The sequence below is a fragment of the Vitis riparia genome, chromosome 3 (assembly GCF_004353265.1).
Source record: "Vitis riparia cultivar Riparia Gloire de Montpellier isolate 1030 chromosome 3, EGFV_Vit.rip_1.0, whole genome shotgun sequence".
In the NCBI taxonomy this organism is placed as follows: Eukaryota; Viridiplantae; Streptophyta; class Magnoliopsida; order Vitales; family Vitaceae; genus Vitis; species Vitis riparia.
The window spans coordinates 19,585,733-19,606,524 of record NC_048433.1 but is presented as its reverse complement, the minus strand read 5'-3'; the positions used below and the strand labels follow the sequence as shown (position 1 = coordinate 19,606,524).

The window sequence follows — 20,792 nt, the reverse complement described above, 5'->3', positions numbered from 1 at the left end:
CTTCTCTCTTTCTTCTTCTACTTCTTTATTTGTCTTTCTTCTTATATATAAATCGATCGTTTTTTTATTGATTTGTGTTTGGAGTCTTAAGGTTTTTTTTTTACAAACTTAAGAAGTGTTTGGTTCAATCGTGTTTGCTTCAACTGTCATATTTGTTTTTCCTTTTCTTTGATTTTTCTTATTTCATTATTTTCTTAGGTTCTTTAAATCATAGAGCATCTTTGATCCAATGGATCACACATGTTTGATTTGGGAATTTGGGTATGTAGGAGTTTTGTGGGTCTATCGTGTGAAATTTTTTAGGCTTCATCCTTGTTATACCTGTTATAGGATTTTTTTTTTTTTTTTTCAATGCCTTTTCTCTCATTGTGAGTCAATGACTAGGGGAGTCTTTGGGTGTTCCTCTCAATTTGGATTGGAAACTAGATTTTTGGATTTACAAGAGTATTGACCTTTCTAGAGGCTTGTAATGCTCTTTCCATTGGAAGCTTACTTCCATAAACCAAGTAGCTGACATGTTGGCCCAGCAAGAGCCTTTTCTTAGCATACTTCTGTTGGGAATTCCCTTCCTCCCTAAGGTTTGGCAGCATCATTTGGGTTATATGTTAGGTGTTTTGTGGATATATTTCTGCTACACAGACGGTTGTCATTTTCTCTCATCTTCCTTTTTTTTTTTGGTTGAATGATAGCTTATCCTTCCTCAACCTATTCCCATCTTTATTTTTATTAATACATTTTCTCTGCTTTATGTAAAAAAGGAACATCATAATGTTATATTTGTACTTATAATTGAACATACTATATTGCATCTAGCTTGAATTCTCAACATCTCAACCTCTCAACCTAAGATTTAGTTTGGCCCTTCAGATTGCACCTGAGAAACATTTCTTAAAAATTACAACAAAACAGATCATTTTTATCACTCGATTCAAAACTAATTTTCACTGCTCTAATCTTTGATGGAATTATTCCATTTGGAATAACCCTAAAAATTGTCAACTCATGGTAGTTAAAATTTGTGGTAGTATGGATCTTGTATTTGATGTTTTGATCCATTTGCAGTGTAGGGGTGTCTAAAGTTGTTTAACATATTCTGACTATGTACAAAAATGTCAACAAAACAGATGGTTTTGTTCAATAGATTAATTTAATTTTTGCTAGATTTCCCATGCAAGAGTATTGTAATGATAAATTTTGCCTATTTGTATCTGCCCCACTTGCACTAGAAGGATATTGCTATAGCATCACATCCTTACCTTGAACCTAGCACCTTTTTATATTTAAATTGGTTTTTTTTATTCTGTTAAGCTACTAACTTTCTTAAAAGGTATGAAAATCAGTATTAGTTTGGTACAAATTAATTTGCATATATTAATTTTTCTTTGCTTATAGAAAATTAATAATGAGGTCAAACATATAATATTTAATCTTTTTTTTGTTCCTATTAAAAACATAGAATGCTTTTTTTTTCCTCTTTATGATTAGGACTCTTGCACAACCATGAACCTCATTGAGATGGAAAGAAGAGAACAACTTATCCTAATTCTATATATTATAGTGAACATACTTAATATGCTTATTGCACTTTGTACGGCTACAAGGAAACGTTATCAGAGGCAAACATTAATGGAAAGACTTGCAAATAGAGAATTTTTGCGAGTTGAAAATCTTAATTGATTGATTTATGGGAGTGATATAGCATGTATGGAGCAACTTAGGATGGATAGACATACTTTCACCACGTTATGTTCTATGCTCCATACTATTGGTAAACTAAAGGATTCAAAATATGTTGATGTAGAAGAAATGGTTGCATTATTCTTGCATATTCTTGCACATCATGTAAAGAATCGAGTTATAAAATTTCGATTCTTAAGGTCTGGAGAAACTGTTAGTAGACATTTCAATGCAGTATTGAATATGGTCATTCGCCTACAAGGAGTATTACTCAAAAAATCGGAACCAGTCTTTGAGAACTCCACAGATGAGAGATGGAAATGGTTTAAGGTATATAAATTATAAATTAAGTTTATATAGGTTTAATTAATTGATATTATAGCAATACTAATGCTTTTATTTAAATAGAATTGTCTAGGAGCTTTAGATGGAACTTACATTAAAGTGAATGTACCTGAGGGAGACAAGCCTAGATATTGAACAAGGAAGAATGAAATTGCAACAAATATCTTAGGAGTTTGTTCTCAAGACATACAATTTAATTATGTATTTCCAGGTTATGAGGGATCAACATCTGATTCTCGAGTGCTTCGAGATGGAATTAGTAGGAGAAATGGACTGACAATTCCATATGGTAAATATGTGGTTTTTAGAAACAATTGATTTCTTTTTAATATATGATATATTTTTTTAAAATATGTTTTGGAATATTCATTTTAGGTTATTACTATCTTGTTGATGCTGGCTATACAAATGGAAAAGGGTTTCTTGTCCCATATAGAGGGCAAAGATATCATCTCAATGATTGGAGAGAGGGACACATGCTAGTAACCCATGAAGAGTTTTTCAACATGAAGCATTCTGCAGCAAGAAATGTTATCGAGAGATGTTTTGGTTTGCTTAAACTACGTTGGGCTATACTTAGGAGCCCTTGTTTCTATCCAATAAAGACACAATGCAAAATCATTTTTGCTTGTTGTCTTCTTCATAATCTAATAAAAAAAGAGATGCCTATGGACCCATTGGAACAAGAGTTGGATGTGCAAGACCACCAAGTTGTAGGTGAACCAATAACTATAATTGAACCATCGGATCAATGGAGCGCTTGGCAAAAAATTTTTGCAATTCAAATGTTAAATGAATGGAGGACATTATAGTATGTTGTTTATCTTAGGAGAAAAATTATGTTTGATGTTTTAGACTTATCATTTGCAAATTTTGAATGGTTTGTATGGATTATTATATGATGAACTAGTTTGAATTGAATTTGATAATGTTTTTCTATTGTTAAATTTGAGATATAGTTAGACATGTGTTTATTATAATTGTCTTCATATTATATTTATTCTTAATAAATAGTTATATAATTTGATATTTTTGAAACATAGGATGGATTCTACATCAAGTGGTCAAATAAGGGGGTGTGGAAGAAACAAACGAGTGTGGACTCCTAGTGAGGATGAAAAATTGGTTAAGTGTCTTGTTGAGTTGTGTGTTTCAGGGAAGGTAAAATGTGATAATGGGTTTAAACCATGAGCATTTTTACAAGTGAAGAAGATGTTAGAGGAAAAGCTTCCAAACAACGGACTTAAAGCAAGTCCACATATTGAATCGCATGTGAAGACTTTAAAAAAACAATTCAATGCCATAATGGATATGTTAACCCATGGTAGCGGGTTTTCTTGGGACAATGCAAAGAAAATGGTTTTATGTGATCAAGATGTATTTGAAGGTTGGGTCAAGGTAAATATATTTACAATACTCTTGTATTTTTATCCCACAACATCTTGTTAATTTATTTGATACATTGGTATATTCTTTTGCTTTCAATATATTATGTATTTTATCTGAATTACATTTTAATGCATGATATATTCTTTCTTTTTTAGTAGCTACCATTGATGCTTTTAGGAAAATAATTAGGAGTTATAGTTGGAAGTGATCATAAAAATTCAAGTAGACCCTATTCTATAATTCATTTCATCAAATGAAAGAAATGATATATATTCTTAATCATTTATCTTGTCTTCAAACCAATGTGGCATGAGATTAATATTTCTTTAAGAATGGAATGTTCATCACAATCTCATAAGAAAATAGCAAAGAATGATGATACAACTTTAATTAATGTGATGACAAGAACATGCAATGCATTAGAGAGCCTTGTTGGTAACTTCAACGAATAGACGAAAAGGGAAATTAGAGTGGTTGGTGAATTGGAGAAACTTCTTAATCTTAATAGGTTAGACATATTGAAGTTAAGTCAAATTATTATGAATGACCCGATGAAAGTCAAACTTTTGTTCAATTTAGATGAAGATCTCAAGGTTGAATGGGTGAAACAACTTCTTTAAACCCCATGAATCTCCATGTTGCATCCTTGTTGATTTATTGTCTTTAGGTTGGATTGATAGAAATTTTAGGTTGGATTTTGTTTCATCAATTTCCTATGAACTTTTTATTGATTTGTTGGCTTAATTTTGGAGGATATACTAGTTGTGGACTTTAGTAGATATGGTACTTATATTGAGAACTAGAATGAAGTTTGTGTTTTTTTATTTCTTTTTTTTGCAAATAAGAAATAAGTATTTGGTAGCTTTGACAATTTATGTGTTCTTATATTTTTTTCCTCCTTTTTTTTTCTTTGTAAAATATAATTCTATAGCTTTTTTTGCATGACAAATTATTTAAAATTTTGATAAAAGAAAAAACAAATATTTAAATTTTTTTAGGTTATGGATTTTATCGGATATGATACTTATTGAAAATTAGAATGAAATTTGATTCTTTTATTTCCTCTTTTGGAAATAGGAAAAACATTTGCTAGCTTTGAGAATTTAAATATTATAATAAATATATTTTTTTCTTTTTTTTTGGTAAAATATAATTTTATAACTAACTTAAGCATGACAAATTATTCAAATTTTTAATAAAAATAATAATTGAATATTTGTACATTAGGGTTATATGATTTTTTATGGTTAATTTTTTATTTATTGAGTATATATATATTTTTAGTCTTATTATTTAATGACAAAAAACTCTCAAAATTTATTTATTTTTAAATAAAAATAAAATTAAATTATTTTAAATTATATGTAAGGATATTATTGTAAATTTATTTTTTTTTCCATTTCCATTCCTATTATTTTCAAACATTGAAATGGAAACAAATAATGATTTTAATCTTGCATTCCTAAGTTCATTCAAATACTATAAAAATGGAATCATCAAATTCATTTGGGGTGTTTGGTACGTCGGAATAGGGAATGGAAATAATATTTTGTTTCCTTTCCTATTTCTTAGTGGAATGGAATGAATTTGATGATTCCATTTCTAGCATTTGGATGAACTTAGGAATGCAAGATTGGAATGATTATTTGTTTTCATTCCAATGTTTGATAATAATAGGAATGGAAATGAAAAATAAATAAATTTACAATAATATCCTTACATATAATTTAAAATATTTTTTTATTTTTACTTTTATTTTTAAAAAATAAAATTTGAGAGGTTTTTTGTTATTAAATAATAAGACTAAAAAATATATATATACTTAATAAATAAAAAATTAACCATAAAAAATCGTATAACCCTAATGCACAAATATTCAATTATTATTTTTATTAAAAATTTGAATAATTTGTCATGCTTAAGTAGTTATAAAATTATATTTTTCAAAAAAAAAATTATTTATTATAATATTTAAATTCTTAAAGCTAGCAAATGTTTTTCCTATTTTCAAAATAGGAAATAAAAGAATTCAAATTTATTCTAATTTTCAACAAGTATCATATCCGATAAAATCCATAACCTTAAAAAATTTTAAATATTCGTTTTTTTTATCAAAATTTTAAATAATTTGTCATGCAAAAAAAGCTATAGAATTATATTTTACTAAGAAAAAAAAAAGAGAAAAAAATATAAGAATATTGTAAACACGTGAAATCGAAAAATCTTTTTCCAACCATTTCAATTTTTCTCTCCGGTTTCCATTAATACAAGATAAAAAAACATCAAAGATTCCAAACATAAATTAATAAAAAAAAAATTAATCGATTTATAGAGAAGAAGAAACACATATAAAGAAGTAGAAGAAGAAAGAGAAAATAAGGTAAACCTGATCGAAGATGTAGAAGGGAGTTTTCAGAACCTAGTTGCAGCAAACAATGATGAATCCTAGATCCAACAATCAAAATGAACATCCAAAACCCTATAAATTAGAAATTGATTTTTTTTTTTTAAATATCGTGGAAGGTTTAATTGATTCAATTTGGAAGAATCACTTGTTGCAAAGAATTAGATGATGAGTGGGTCTCTAGCTTTGCAAAGAAGATAAGAAGTGGATGATGAATGGATCTCTACCTTTACAAAGAAGATAAACATCGGGTTTGAAGAACAAGATAAGAGGGTAAAATAGTAATTTAGGTTATTTTATATTATCAAATAGGTTTAATGAATCAGAATACTACCTACTTTTAATGAATGCAAATCCGACTCATAAGTTGGATTGGATTTTTGCCAGAATAATTTTTTATTTCATTTCTGCCTTCTTAACATTTATCCAAACATAGGAATAAGGGAGAAAATGAATGAGATGTCTATTCCCACTCCCTATTCCCGTGTGCCAAACACCCCCTATCCACTAAGAAATAGGAATGGAAACAAAATATTCATTTCCATTCCCTATTCCGACGTACCAAACACCCCCTTGAAAGTCTTCTTCCCTATTCTAGTGGATATAGGCAATTTGTCTAACCAATTTTATTCCCATAAAAAAACTCATCGACAACAACAATGAGAAAATGGCAGAACTAGGGAATTTGAACCAATCCAGAGTCAATCTGCTGAATGCGTCACGAACTGGACATGAATGAGAGCGCGAAAAAGCAGGAGAATGGCGAAACTGGAAACCTGGGAAGGAGAACTGCCGCCTTTTGTATCTCCTTCTATCTTCCCCACTACGAGGAGTAGAGCAGAAGATTGGTTTCATCATTAATTTTTGTGTCGAACATAATCATCAATGTTTGTTTGACGTATGAGCAGGTTTTAGAACAAAAACAACCAGCTGCGCATATGGTTGCACCTCCACACGAAGCAACATGCTCACATTCCAATGAACCAACCGAGGTACTCCATGTTCTTAGAAATTTTTAAGTGCACACACAAACATGAGTACCATGATTATTTGTGTTGACCTTGTTAGTTGATACTTCATGTCCCTATCTATTAGACCATTGAAACACGTGTAATTCTAAAATCGGAACAACTTGTGACCCTCGCTTCGTCATTGGCACAAGACATTGCCACCTTACATTCTCGATCCAATGGAGTGAAAAATGGTTGTGTAGTCCCTCCACCACAACCACCAATAAATGTTAAGCACACAATGATGAGGACAACATCGGCGTTCATCCTTCTACTAATCAATTTATGGAACACTCTACCGATTCAACAATGACACATTCTCCAATGGAAAAGGACACCACTACAGTAGTAGATGCTTCCCCACTACTTGGCCCACACTCTGCTACACCTTCCAATTATGGTGTTGACTTTGATTCACTTGAAGAGGTGGGATTGATGCTGAAGAAGGCAAATGAAGCAAACTTGTTATTCCTACCTCTAAGCAAAGATATAAACGAATAGTGAAAAGGATTGTAAAGCTTGCGGCCATTTTCAAATCCTTCTTTGTGTCTCAATGTCTTACACAATTTCCTAAAATCACCCATCAAGAAAGGTTGATCGCTAATTTTGCATTAGTGGAAGACGGTGACCCGAGGTACTTCACATTAGTTCACCACATCTAGGTCTTCAGAGTGCCAATTGACAAACCAAAAGTAGTCTATTTCATGTGAAATTCTAGAAGGGTATTTTATTTTATGTGAAGAATGCTATTATGGTGTTCAATTTCAAAATTAACAGTTAGATTCTCGATTTTTTGTCATGTGGTTTATTCCTAAAATTTTTATGTAATATGTTTTGAAAGTAAAAAAAAAAAAAAAAAAGTGTAGATATTGTTGTTGTGAGAGAGATCCACTTATACTTGTGATGCCCACATCGTTGAATGGTTGAAGTACCCAACTTATAATTGGCAAATTCGTATGTTTAATTCTTATTGGATGCATGCCGATGAGACCTTCCAATAAGCCTATATATATATATATATACACAAAAGGATAATAACATTTCAATCATTTAAAAAATATATACAAAAATAAATTTAAATGTTTTTATTTTTCTAGATTTGAATTGCATTAGAATAAATTTAATTTATAAATAAATAAATAAAGTGCGTTTGGATGCACTTTTTGTTTACCGTTTTTCAAAAAGCACAAAAAGTAACTCTCATATAAATTATACTTACATTTTCAAATTCATGTAATGATATTTAAAACCTATTAAAAAAATTAAAGAATTAAAAAAAAAATTGTTCTATCAAAATTTTAAAATTTTAAAACTAATTTTTAAGTAACTCTACTCTTGTTATATAAAAGTTACTATATTTAATATAGAATTTATCATTATTTTTTTTTAAAAAAAAACATAAATATATGGAGTACTAAATTTTTATATTTGATTTTTATAGGAACTAAAGTTAAATTTTTATTTTAAATATGTTAAAAAATGAAATTAAAAAAATAAATAATTTTATTTTTTATTTAATCTTATATATAATTAGAGCAAGGTGGGTAATACATGAACCTATCCTAAACTTGACTTGAGTTCAAAAAGAATTCTCAAACTCACCCTTAGCTAGCTTAGATCTCTTTCAAACTCAGTTTAATATGTACGGAGAAAGTTTCTAAAAGAATTCTCAAACCTGTCACGGATAATCTCTCAAACATGGTATCAAAGCTCCATTGACTCACGTCCAAAATGGTGACTCATCACAACAATCCTTCTGCATCAAAAACATTCTCACGAGGACTCCAATCTCTGACAAGAAACTCATCAACAATTTCCTTAATATTTACAAGACAAATTTCTTCTACGTTTCATCTGATCTTGATGAAACTAGAAATGAGCAATTACACAATATGGTAATCTCAAGTATTACTAGCGGCAAGAGCACATCGACTAGATCAAATTCTCATCAAAACGCACAAGATTATCTCAATCGACAACCTACATCTAATCCAAATTATGATCAACGAGTAATTTCAAATCAATTCTTGCTAAGTTGGATTTTTGCTTCAATATCTGAGGCTATGTATGGTCATGTGGTTCCTTGCCAAACATCAACCGAAGTATGTGGTGTTCTTGAAAAAAAAAATTCTCAAATTCAAAGGTAAGAACTCTTCAATTACGTTTCATGCTACAGTCATTAAAGAAAGGTGACAGTCATTAAAGAAAGGTGCTCTGAGCATCAATAACTATGTGTTAAAAATGAGAAGTATAGCAGTTATGCTCTCTACCTCAAAGAAACCATACCAGATGAAGATTTAATTATTTACATTCAAAGTGGACTAGGACCAGAATTTGAAACAATTGTTATGAATATTACGGCCAAATCTAAGGCCTCAATGTTTTCCTTTCATTTTTTAAAACTCATGAAAACAATTTCTACTTGTTCTTTAAAAATTATTCTCCATTTCACTTTATTTTTAAAAACTGAAAACAGAGAACGATGATCAAATAGTGTTATGAATTTTTAAAATTCTTTTTAATCACATAATCAAATAGGCTCTAACCCTCCACATTTTTTCAACCTAAAAAGTCCATTTTTTACAAAAATATCTTCACTTTTTTTCTTGTAAAAATATCTTAAAACTTTTATGTAAATAATCAAAATGTTGAATAACATTTAGGTATAAAAAATGAGTTAATTTTTAAATTCAAACATGAGAGGGATTAGATTTACAAATTTGGGATCATTTCAACCATTTCAATCAATTAATTTTTTCTTTTTCATAGAGCCAATAGAATATCATTACAATACAATAAATTAAGTGATACAGATAAAAGAATGCAGTATCTATTTGCCACTTTGAATTTGCATTAATATTTGAATAAATTAAATGGTTAACATAAGATCAAAGAATGAAGAAATGAATTACTTGTCATATTACATAGAAATAAAGGAAGCCATTATGCATAAGGTTGTAACCATTGGTCTGCATCAATGAAAGACACGTTAAGAAAGATAGAAGCTTGTGTGTCATTGAGTTTCTGAGCATAAGGCACCCTCGTACTTGTATTGGCTCCTGGACCTCTGCACATGTACTCCCCATAAAAAATACTCCTGTTCATCACAAACAACACCACTCAGTTCTCATTTTCTTTTTGTCTAAATAGAGTTTAAGTTTTCGGGTGAATTAGTATCATAGTCTCATGCAAAGTAGAAAATAACGACACAAGTCACATACATAGCGGGTTTAGGTTTTTGGATCAAATTAGTAGTTTAACATTATATCAAAGCCTCGACGAGAAGTAAAAATAGATTTGTTCTAAACCATCTTAAATTTATTCCAAAATTTAAATAATCCATTTTCAAAATAAATTATTAAAATATTATTCCATCAAAATTTGTCAAACATGTTGTCAAAAGTTACAAAAATATATTCAAGAATGATTTCTCAACAGAATTATTGATTTAGCATGGTTTTAAAGACTCGTATGCAACCAAAAGGAGATTGCAATTGAAGCGGAATGTCAAGAAAATTAAATCAGAACTTACTGGTCTCTGGTCGGGTCATTGAAGTCATTCCAACCCTCAGAGGCGATGATATCAGACAAGGATGTGTAAGCAAAAACAACACGAGAAAAGGGCCTCCATGCTCGACCAAGCCACACTCTTCCAGTCCCACCCACAGTGCAGGCCACAAATGCATACCCGGTGTTCTCGTCCATGGAAGTTCTGCCGTGTGCTGTGATTGCACCATTTATCACCTTTGATCCTGCTGGCACTGGGTTAGCCATGGAAATCAACTGGCAGTTCTGCATTAATAGATCAATCTTGAAAGGATCAATAGGCTTGTAACAATAACAATAAGCTAAAAAAAACCTAAGTTTAAATTGTTTTTCATGCATCACGTATGATCATTAACAAGCATAATTTAATTACTAACTCTATTAATTGGTTTTAAATGCTGTTATGAGTCTGAGTGATTCTTCAATGAAAATTGACTAATTTTTATCTATGTTCCTTCATATTTTGATCATGAACAAGTATAAATTAAGTGGCTTGTGAGCTTAATGCTTTATTTGATTTCCAAAAAAATTAAGGAAAAATACTAGGAAAAGAAAATAGAAAAAAAAAATTGAAGAAAGAAATAAATTTAAAATCAATAAATTAGTATTTTATTCTAATTTAAACTCATTTATTTTATTTTAACTCTTACATTAAAAATATATAAGTTATTAATTAATTTTAATTATGTTTATTTTTTTATATTTTTCATAATAAAATAAAATATAAAAAAATTATTTTCTTTAACATAATTTTTTTCTTTCCACAGCATAAAATTACCTCGTAGAATGACCTTGCATCTCCGAAAATAAAATCAATGGAACCCTGAATGTAGCAGTCCCTGAAGTAATGTCGACCCCTGTCGTCATGAAGCGTGTCTTGGGATCCAAAGAAGCCACAACCCCAGAACGCCGCCTGGTCTCCTGCCACCCTAATGGCCACTGCCTGTGCTCCAACATCACCTGGCTTCGGAATTGGAGCTACATTCTACCATATCCCCACAAGAATCAACACATATTTCCTAGTAGATATCAACATTTTTAAGAATCCGTGTGACAGTAATACTAGGACGTGGTTCTAATCTTTCTGGTACTAAAAATATTTATGAAAAAAATTGTGACCAAGTCCTAGAAAGATTATAAAGACTTCCTAAAATCACTGTCAAATAAACTCTAAGATAACCAGATGAATACATGATACTGTTTGCCTGTATCTCACCATGAAGCTAATGTTCTTAGCAATGAAGTTGGCAGCAAAAACTTGAACTGAGCCACTGTAAAATGTGCCATGTGAAGAATTGGCTGTGTCATTCCACACAATTGCAGTTGAAGCAAACCCTTGTCCTTGAAATGTGATGTTTGGCTTGTTTTTTGGAATAATGACCTTTTCACTGCAGTCATGAAGGTGCTTATGTATACAGCTATACTACTGAAAACGAAGAGAAAAAAAATGGTGGAAAAGAGCATAAACTCACTAGTAAACTCCAGAGTTGATCCATATTATGGTTCTTTTCTGGCTAAGAACACTGACTGCATCGACTGCAGACTGCACCATAGTGAAGTTGCAGCAACCGTTGCGATCGACGCATAAAATTGAGGTAGTGTTGGTGTCTGGAGGGGGGAAATCTGGCGGAAAATCGTCGCAAAGGGATCCTGTGGTGCTGTCCTGGTGATGTTTATGGCGGTGGAGGCCGCAGTCTAGGGCGGAGTACACCATGGGAGTTGAAACAAAGGGTGATGATGAGAAGGTTTTCAGGCTAAGATCAATGAGGTGTTTAACAAATTTAGGGTTGTTTGGAAGAGAGAGATGCGTGTACATGGCCAGAGATGCAAATATGGCAAAGAGAAGGGGGAGAGAGATGGCTTTGAGACTCATTTTTGTGAGTATGGTCGTGGAGGGAAGAGTTGAGAGGAGATGGGGTATTTGAATTGGGAGGAAATGCACTTGAAGTGCAAGGGTCTGTTGGCATGCCTTGCAAACCACCCTGTCCCTTTATATTTCTTGAGAAAAATCTCCAACCTACCAACCTTATCATGGTGATGCTTGCAATGAAAAGGCAACCATTTGGAAGTCCTTTTCTATATTATAAAAACCACCCTTTCACTTTAAATTATATTAAAAAAAATATTACTTAAATTTACTTAAAAACTTTGATACCTTATTAAGCTACCAATTGACTCAAAAACTTAACCTACTAGATAAATCAACACAACCCTTAATATGGGCGATACTTGCAATGATAAAACCATTGTGTCCCTCTAAATTATATACAAAAAATGCACATAAATTTACTTAAATTTTGATATCGCGATAAGCTACCAATTGACTTAGAAGCATAAACCGTTAGATAAATCTCCATAGCCCTTTATTTTCCTTCCAAAAAATCCCCAACCTACCAAACTTAAATGGGGTGATACTTCAAGAGAGAAGGGAATCTTCCGTTGGGAATTAGTCCTTTTCTATACTGTTCATGCGTGTTAACAAAAAACTTCAACAAATTTGCGTGTTTAATGTATAATAAACTGAAACTTTGATACCATGTTAAACTATCAATTGTGACTCAAAAGTTTGACCGTTTAGATAATAGACAAACAATGTATATTAAGTTGAGTGTTCAAACTAAAGCTTAAACTCGGTCATTATCAAACCAGAGTCTTTGATTTTGAGCTATTAGTTGCCCCCATTAATGGGTAATTAGGATTGGGTTTAGCTGCAAAGTCTGATGAGAGGAGATCAAACTTCAGCGTGAAGTACAATTGTTGCTTCCTAAGTCACATGTATTTAATGGGCCTTGGAGATGTGGTCTTTGTTGGAAGAGTTGAGGCCCAGTTGTCTGGAAAAGGCCCATTAAGTTTCAAGCCCAAATGCATAAACGGTGAGATTTTTCTCTTTTCTTTTTTTTTTTTCTCATTCCATTCCAATATTGACAAAAATATAATTGTGATTATGAGTCATTGTATCACGTGCCACGCGTGCCGTAAATGTATGAGTTGGCGCCAGACCAACGAAAATCCACATGGGTGTTTGATGATGTTGAGAGGTATATAATTATTTGGATTTTGAAATGAAATTTGTACATTTTTAACATTATTGGCTACAAAATTATGAGAAATAATCATTTGGATTCCATTTTGCATAATCATTCAGATTCCAATTGAGACAGCAATTGAATTGTGATAAGAATGGATAAAAAGTTTGTAGTTGGATCAAAAAAAAAAAACCCCCCAAAATTATATTGAAAAATTCAAAAAATAAATTGGCAATTTTGATGTGGTATTGGAAGCTTTTGGTCCCCAAAGTTTTGTAAAATTGGTTGAAATGATTAAATTTGGTAAGACTAGTTTGGTGAAAACATGATCAAACACCTAATCTTCACTTTTTAAAAAATGTAAATTATAAGAATTTTGAAATTTCTATAAATTCATGATTGAAAGATATTCATCGTTTTATATATATATATATTAGGAGCAATAGTCTATTACGATAACTACATCGTAATCAATATCGGCTATCTAATCTTTAAGTTTTTCAATAAAGGCATAGCATAAAAAGACTTTTAAATTGTTTGTAAATTCATGATAGAAAATATTGATTAAATTATTTGTAAATTCATGATAGAAAATATTGATTTTATGATTTATTATAAACTTTCAAAGGGGATACTATTCACTACGATGACGTCAACAATGACGATATTAAGAATGAACATGATGATATAGTTGAAAATAATTAGCTAGAGGTTTCTTAGGACCAATAAAGTAGACCATCATTTAGAGTAATGATATTTAGGATGGTAATAAGTTGAATTGTCCAACAAACTATATTTACTTTTCATCTGTCACCATCCTTCCTAGTCATCTTCATTTTAATTAAATTATCTATCTTAAACTAATAGTATATATATTATTTTGTTGAAAAAATACAATTTTTTTTAACCTAACTCTACATTTACTATGTGTTCAATTGGATAACCGCTCTCTTATACACATTAATTTCTTGAAAGGAATTTTGAACCATGGTGCTTTTCAAAGGAGTCTCATATTAGGTGTCAATTTGAGTCGATTGTAACTCCTGTCATACGTCTTCTAGAAAATATTCATCCAAAAAGAGAATTCAATTTGTGTATCTAAACAAAATATTTATAACTTCAAACATGTTACAAAATCTCTTTTTAATAAATTTTACACCTTACACTGAATTCTCATCAAAACTTTTCAAAAACCTAAAAACAACCTTTAATGCCCTGTTTGAAAACTATTTTCGAGAACAGTTTTTTGTTCTTCAAAACAAAAAAAAAAAATCGAAAAAGACAATTGACAATCAAAAAATTGTTTTCTATTTTCTCTTCTAAAAAATTGAAAAATATGATATTTTCAAATAACATCTTTTAGTTATTTTCAATTGTTCTTTAAGGGCTATTTAAAAAAATAATTATACAAACATGTAAAGTGATTAAAAATGAAGCACTTGACATAAAAATGATTTTTAAAAATATTTAAAATATATTTAAAATGTTTTAATTTTTCAAATAGATTTTTATTTTACAAAATATTAAAGAACAATTTTCAAAAGTTGTTCTCAAAAATTATTTTTCAAAACTGTTTTAAAAAATAGTTACCAAACAAGACTTACGTATTCGTCAAAAGCAAAAGTGGCTTCCAAGGATTCATTTATTAGCGCTTTGAACTAAAACCTTAATTCACACTATGAAATGTGGACACTGATTTAAGAAAAAAAATCACGTGTTTGAAGGCCTAATTTCCTTAATAAGGTTGAAAATAAGGAAACCCTAATAATGTTCTTAGAAAACCAAAAAAAGATTGATATAATCTTAGTGAATCAAAAGGCACCTACATTAGTTGAAACATATGAAAGATTAGTATAGAATTGACTTTGTGAGAGTAATTTTCTCCTTTTGATGCTCCTTGGGCCCCAATGCAGGCTCCCATTCATCCCCTCTTCCCACCCCATTTCCCACTCATATCAATCCTTTTCAATACTAATTTTTAATGACTAAAGTGCCAAACCCACCGTCCCCAACTTGCCCAAAACTCATATTCCCCACCTTCATCATCATCCCACACGTGTATAATTCTATATTTTCCATGTGAACAAAATGACTTGCCAAATGCCATTTTTATTCCAATTCACAAGTTTGAAATTTATTCATTGAGTCGTGTATGATTTGTCCCACCCTTTATTTTGGAATTATGTATTAAATCATCGATAAATTAGATATAATACAGTAAATATTCTTAATTTTATAGAAATGTAAATCATTCTTAAAGTTAATTCCTTTCATAAATACAATAAAGAAACAAGGTACAAGTCATGGAAAGGCAACCCATGTAAAACAAAGTGATCATTTCCAAAACCAAAAGACCAAGCATCACTTTTCCATTAGAATTTGGAAATTAAGTCTCCAAATTTGGGCCTCAAACATCAAGAACAACAACAACCTTCATAGGTGCAGGTCCTGATCAAAACATGAATCTGCAACAAAATTAAGGGAAAAAAAAATCAAAAGACAAAATATATATATATAATTTAACCTAATTAATACCATATATTATATCATCATCATCTATGTGGCTAGGGTTGGGTGATATTCAAGAGTGTGATAAGGGTGATATATACAACAAGCTTTGGTCAATCTTTTCTCCCCTAAGACAAGTCAGTACCTAACTCTTTTTTTTTCTTTTTTTTTTGGGGTTTTTTGTTTTTTTTTCTTCTTTATGTCCCTCTCAGAATATGTAACTGTTACTCCTATTGTTCTCATTGGAAGAAGAAGAAGCAGCTTGCCGTGAACCCACATCCATCACATACCCGTTTGAAACCTCCATGGTTGGAGCTCTTGAGCTGCTCAGCCTCTGAAAAAACATATCTCCGCCACCTGCGCCGCCTCCTCCACCGGAAGCTACGGCAGTATTGTTATTAGTATTGCTGGTATTATTCAATGTAAACATGTAGTTTTGATGCTGATACTGCGGCTGTTGCGGCTGCTGCTGCGGTTGATGGTGATACTGTAGATGGTACATGGACGGCTGCACCATGACGGCAGTGCTGGGGTTAACCCTCTGGCCGAAAGCGAACCCCGGCACAGCGCCGTGGTGGTGCTGGTTGCCTCCTGCAAAGGGCGCACTGGGGCCGCCGGTAAACTGCTGAACCATGGCTCGGAAGTTGGACGTGTCCGTGTTGAGCAGGGTTGTCGGGGTGCGCCGGGACGCCCTGGACCGCCGCCTGATGGGCTTTGCCACCCGGCCCTCCGGCGTCAGGTGAGCACCACCACCATGAGTAGCAGCGGCGCCGGCCGCTGCCCCAGGAGGGGGGGAAGAAGAAGTGGTGCCGACGGCGGCGTCGGGGGACTGGGTGGATGACGTGGCACGGCCAGGAGGTGCCAAGTGGCTAGAATTGGGGTAGAATTGAACCCAGTCTGTAGGGGTGGACATGGTGGAGGATAAGCGCAAGGGTTAGGGTTTTAGAGGAAATAATAGAGGAGCGGTTGGTGGTATTTATATAAATCGAAGGGCTGCAGTCCGGTCAAAGTTAAGACTTTTGGCATGAGATCAGGGCCGTTGATTTCCGAGCGAGCGATTCCAAAGGGGAAAGGTAAGATGGCACGTGACATGTCACGTGGGAAATGTTTGGCATGTTGTGTGGGTTTCTGGAAGGAAGACCACCACAGAGGGTGGTTCCTGGAAACAGCAAACCACCCATTGCTGTCCCGATGACACCATCATCCCGGTGGGCCACGTCAGCATCTGGACTGGTGGTGGTGGTTGGGTGGTGACTTTGGATGACTTGGAAGTCTTTTCACACAATTCTTTTTAGTGTTTTTTTTTTCTGTCTTAAGGAAACAACCATGTACCTCCCTAAATCAGGCCCAACCATCTTTTGCTTTCTTTTTCTTTTTTTTTTTTGGGTTAAAAATTAAAATCCTCTATTTATTCAACACATTTTAAAATCAATCTTAATCATTAAATTTTTAATTCTTAAAATTAATTTTCAAACTATTTTAAAAACTCCTTTCAATTATTAAATTTAAATAATTAGACTTGATGTTCAATCAACTTGCAATCCACCACAAAATGGATATATAACATTTATTATACTCATACAAAAACAAATCCTCTAATTTTCATTTTAATTCAATTATATTACTATTCCTATTAATTTTAATAATTATATTTGATTTTTAATCATTATACAATCATATAAAATGGATGTACAACACATGTATTGTACGTAAGACAATAAATAACAAAAGCAAGTATTAATTCAATTCTATTTCATATAAATGTCAAAAATACCCTTAATCAAAATTAAATTGAATATAAACAAATATGTTTCACCAAGTTTGACAAAAAGAATTTTTTTTTTTTTCATTTTCATAAATTATAACTAAATTATGTTACATATTGTTTAGTGGCCCTACTAGTTTCCATGGGTATTAACTTTGAATTTTTTATGCATTGCTCTAGAGTCTAGAGTCTAGAGTCAACTAGCATATTGCCATCAATGAAGGGCATCTACATGAATGAAAACTAAGTTAATCTATAAGCATGTTCGTATTGAAATATGCAAACTTCATCACGTCCAAGGCCTCATTCCATTAATGGAAGAAAAAAAAGAGAAAAGAAACCCCATCTCTTTGACTCATGAGCTAGCCTTTTGGAACTCATCTTTGAAAAGGGCTTCAATATTGAAAGGGTTTTTTTTTCTTTTTTTTGTTTTTTTTTAACCTTTCTTTTTTGAAAAGAACATATATTAAAAGCTTAAAATTTGGAAGAAGGATAAAGTTAAGGATTAAACATTTCAAAATATAGTATTATATTCAAATTATAATAAGATAAGATATATCTCGAAATAGCTCATATGATCAATATTACGAGTAAAATGATAATAAAAATCTAGTATGTGTATAAGTATAGAAAAGAAGTGTAAACATATTCATACATCAACATAATGTATGAAAAATTAACATCTTTGACAAGAAATTAAGATGATATTTGTTTTTTTTACTTAAATCTAAATAGAATTTGATTTAACTTAATTTTAAGTATAATTTAATATTATTAAATTATGTGTTTTTTCACAATGATAGTTAGGTGTGAGGATTGGGAGTTAGAAGTGTGAAGCATCTAACTTTTTATATTAAGTAAAAAGTCATGTATTTAATATTTTCTATTTAGTTAAAAATATAGATAAATAAGTGAAAATCTATTAAAAAAATTAAAAATAATTAGTTGAAATATGAAAGTAAATTGCATTTAGTATTAAGTTCGAAAAACAAATGCCACCTAAGTTATTCTATTAGCGGGCAACTCATTCTTAATTAGATAGCAAATGAAGTAATAGTTGTGAAATAAATTTTTACTCTTAACTTCTAAAATTAAGGATATATTTATATATTATATTAAGTATATTTGAAAAAAGTAAGTTTATATAAAAAATATTGATATTGAGGCAAATGTTAGAAATCAAATGCAAAGAGTTTGAAATTAAAATGGTGTTTGGTTTTTTTTTTTTTATTTAATTTTAAATAGAGCTTAAAACTAAATAGTGTTAAGCATTAAGTTATTTGTTTTTATAATATTTTATTTCTATTAAATGTTAAAAGATAAAGAAAAATCAATATACTATTTTTTCTATTTAAAAAAATAAAAATTTTGGTTTTTTTTATTCGACCAAAAATTTATAATAAATCATAAAAAAAATAGAAAAACAAATAACTGAAAATTCAAAAGTAAATTGTTTTTTCGTACAAAATATGAAAAAAAAAAACGTATACCCTTTAAAACTAGAAAAGAAAATTTAACATGAATATATAAAAATATGAAAATAGAACCTAACTGTATGTTTGGAAACTTTTTTTAGAATAATTTTTTGTTATCTAAAACAAAAAAACACAGAAAACACATTTGATAACTAAAATTATTTTTTGTTTTCTGTTCTTAAGAATAGAAAACACAATGTTTTTAAAAATATCTTTTAGTTATTTTTACAAACATATAGAATACTTAAAAATAAAACACTAAACATAAAAATTATTTTTAAAACATATTTTAAAATATTTTAGGTTTCCAAACAAATTTTGTTCTACAAAAATCAAAAAACTATTTTTCAAAACTATTTTTCAAAAACAATTATCAAATGGGTCCTAAAAATTTTATTTTTTCATTTTCATTTTAACCACCCAAATAAAATGTAACATAGAGAGAATGAAGGAAATTATTTCTTATGATAAAAAGCTAATTCATAAAGAGGGATAGATAGATAATGAATTTGGTAGGTAGTTTACTATTATAATTAATACATGTTATCCAATAATTTCAGGTGCATGTGATCCTAATTAATTAAAGAATGAATGAAAATCCGTTCAATAATTTTCTATAATAACCTAAAACGGCCGATGACATAATTTGCCATGCGACAATATTTGATTGGCTCAAAATTTTTAATTATAGAAAGAATATTAAAAGACAAAGTAAAAAATTTACAAACATTTGATCTAATCCATCATTAAAAAAAATTAAATACATAAATAAATTCATCATGTGAAGAAAGACCCACTTTATGTACCATGGCACATGCCACATGGCCCACTTGGATCACAGTCCAAATTAAATTGCTAGGTGATGACACACTATTAATTTTAGATTGGTTAGCTGAAAAAAAAAGGTAGGCACCAAATAAGTACATCACAGTTGACCATAGGTGGCACTGTGGACTATGACATTTATTTTAATATAAGGTAGAAGGATAAGCTTAGTAGATTAGGACTTACATATTTAATGTATACACATTTCTCTCTCTCTCTCTCTCTCTCTCTCTCTCTCAAAGTAAAAAAGACTAATTGAAGTCTATCATTCACATGCTATTTTAAAAAATGAAAAAAAAAATAGACTTAATTAATCTCATAACATTAAAAACTAAAAAGATATTTATAAAATATATCATAAAATAATATTACTATATGTATATATTTCATATTATTTTTTATTCATTTCACAAATCAAATATAAATATAACATAACATATCTCATTGGATATATTATCTTAAAATATCATATCTTATAAGAAACCATATCTTAAGATATGTATTTCGTATCCAATAAGATATGATATCTTAAGATATACATATACACTATCTTAGGATATTATGTTTTATAAAAAATTATATCTTAAGATATGTATTTTCTATCTAATATGTTATGATATCTTAAGATATATATATATATACACACACGATCTTATTCTATTCCACCAACCAAACGTAACCTTAATAAATATATGTTTATGATGTAAGTATAATATAATTCCAAGGGATTTTGTGGTTGGTTTATTTGATAGAATAAATCTTAAAATTTTGTTCAATTTTGAGTTTATTTCATACTTTTTTTTATGTGATTAGTCTCATTAC

The 20,792-nt window shown here is 30.4% G+C and overlaps 2 protein-coding genes across 2 annotated transcripts; both read right to left on the bottom strand.

The window, feature by feature from the left end:
- Window positions 1–9,658: 9,658 nt before the first annotated feature.
- Window positions 9,659–12,257, bottom strand: LOC117911471 (probable pectinesterase 8). Its single transcript, XM_034825866.1, has 5 exons — window positions 11,844–12,257; window positions 11,588–11,759; window positions 11,150–11,356; window positions 10,358–10,617; window positions 9,659–9,922 (listed from the first exon to the last, which is right to left on the bottom strand). The coding sequence occupies exons 1-5, from the start codon at window positions 12,242–12,244 to the stop codon at window positions 9,769–9,771; spliced, it is 1,194 nt and encodes a 397-aa protein (XP_034681757.1). The 5' UTR covers window positions 12,245–12,257; the 3' UTR covers window positions 9,659–9,768.
- A 3,384-nt stretch (window positions 12,258–15,641) lies between these two features.
- On the bottom strand, window positions 15,642–16,857 carry LOC117908616 (VQ motif-containing protein 22-like). Its single transcript, XM_034822274.1, has 2 exons — window positions 16,196–16,857; window positions 15,642–15,862 (listed from the first exon to the last, which is right to left on the bottom strand). Exons 1-2 carry the CDS (start codon window positions 16,816–16,818, stop codon window positions 15,850–15,852), a joined length of 636 nt encoding a protein of 211 aa, XP_034678165.1. The 5' UTR covers window positions 16,819–16,857; the 3' UTR covers window positions 15,642–15,849.
- Window positions 16,858–20,792: the final 3,935 nt, after the last annotated feature.

Bases quoted from the DNA above. Each gene is read 5' to 3' on its own strand.
- LOC117911471 (XM_034825866.1), bottom strand. From the start codon at position 12,244: ATGAGTCTCAAAGCCATCTCTCTCCCCCTTCTCTTTGCCATATTTGCA. The intron at 11,760-11,843 runs GTGAGTTTATGC...TCATGACTGCAG, and splicing joins ATCAACTCTGGAGTTTACTA to TGAAAAGGTCATTATTCCAA. The intron at 9,923-10,357 runs GTAAGTTCTGAT...TGTGATGAACAG, and splicing joins AATGACCCGACCAGAGACCA to GAGTATTTTTTATGGGGAGT.
- LOC117908616 (XM_034822274.1), bottom strand. From the start codon at position 16,818: ATGTCCACCCCTACAGACTGGGTTCAATTCTACCCCAATTCTAGCCAC.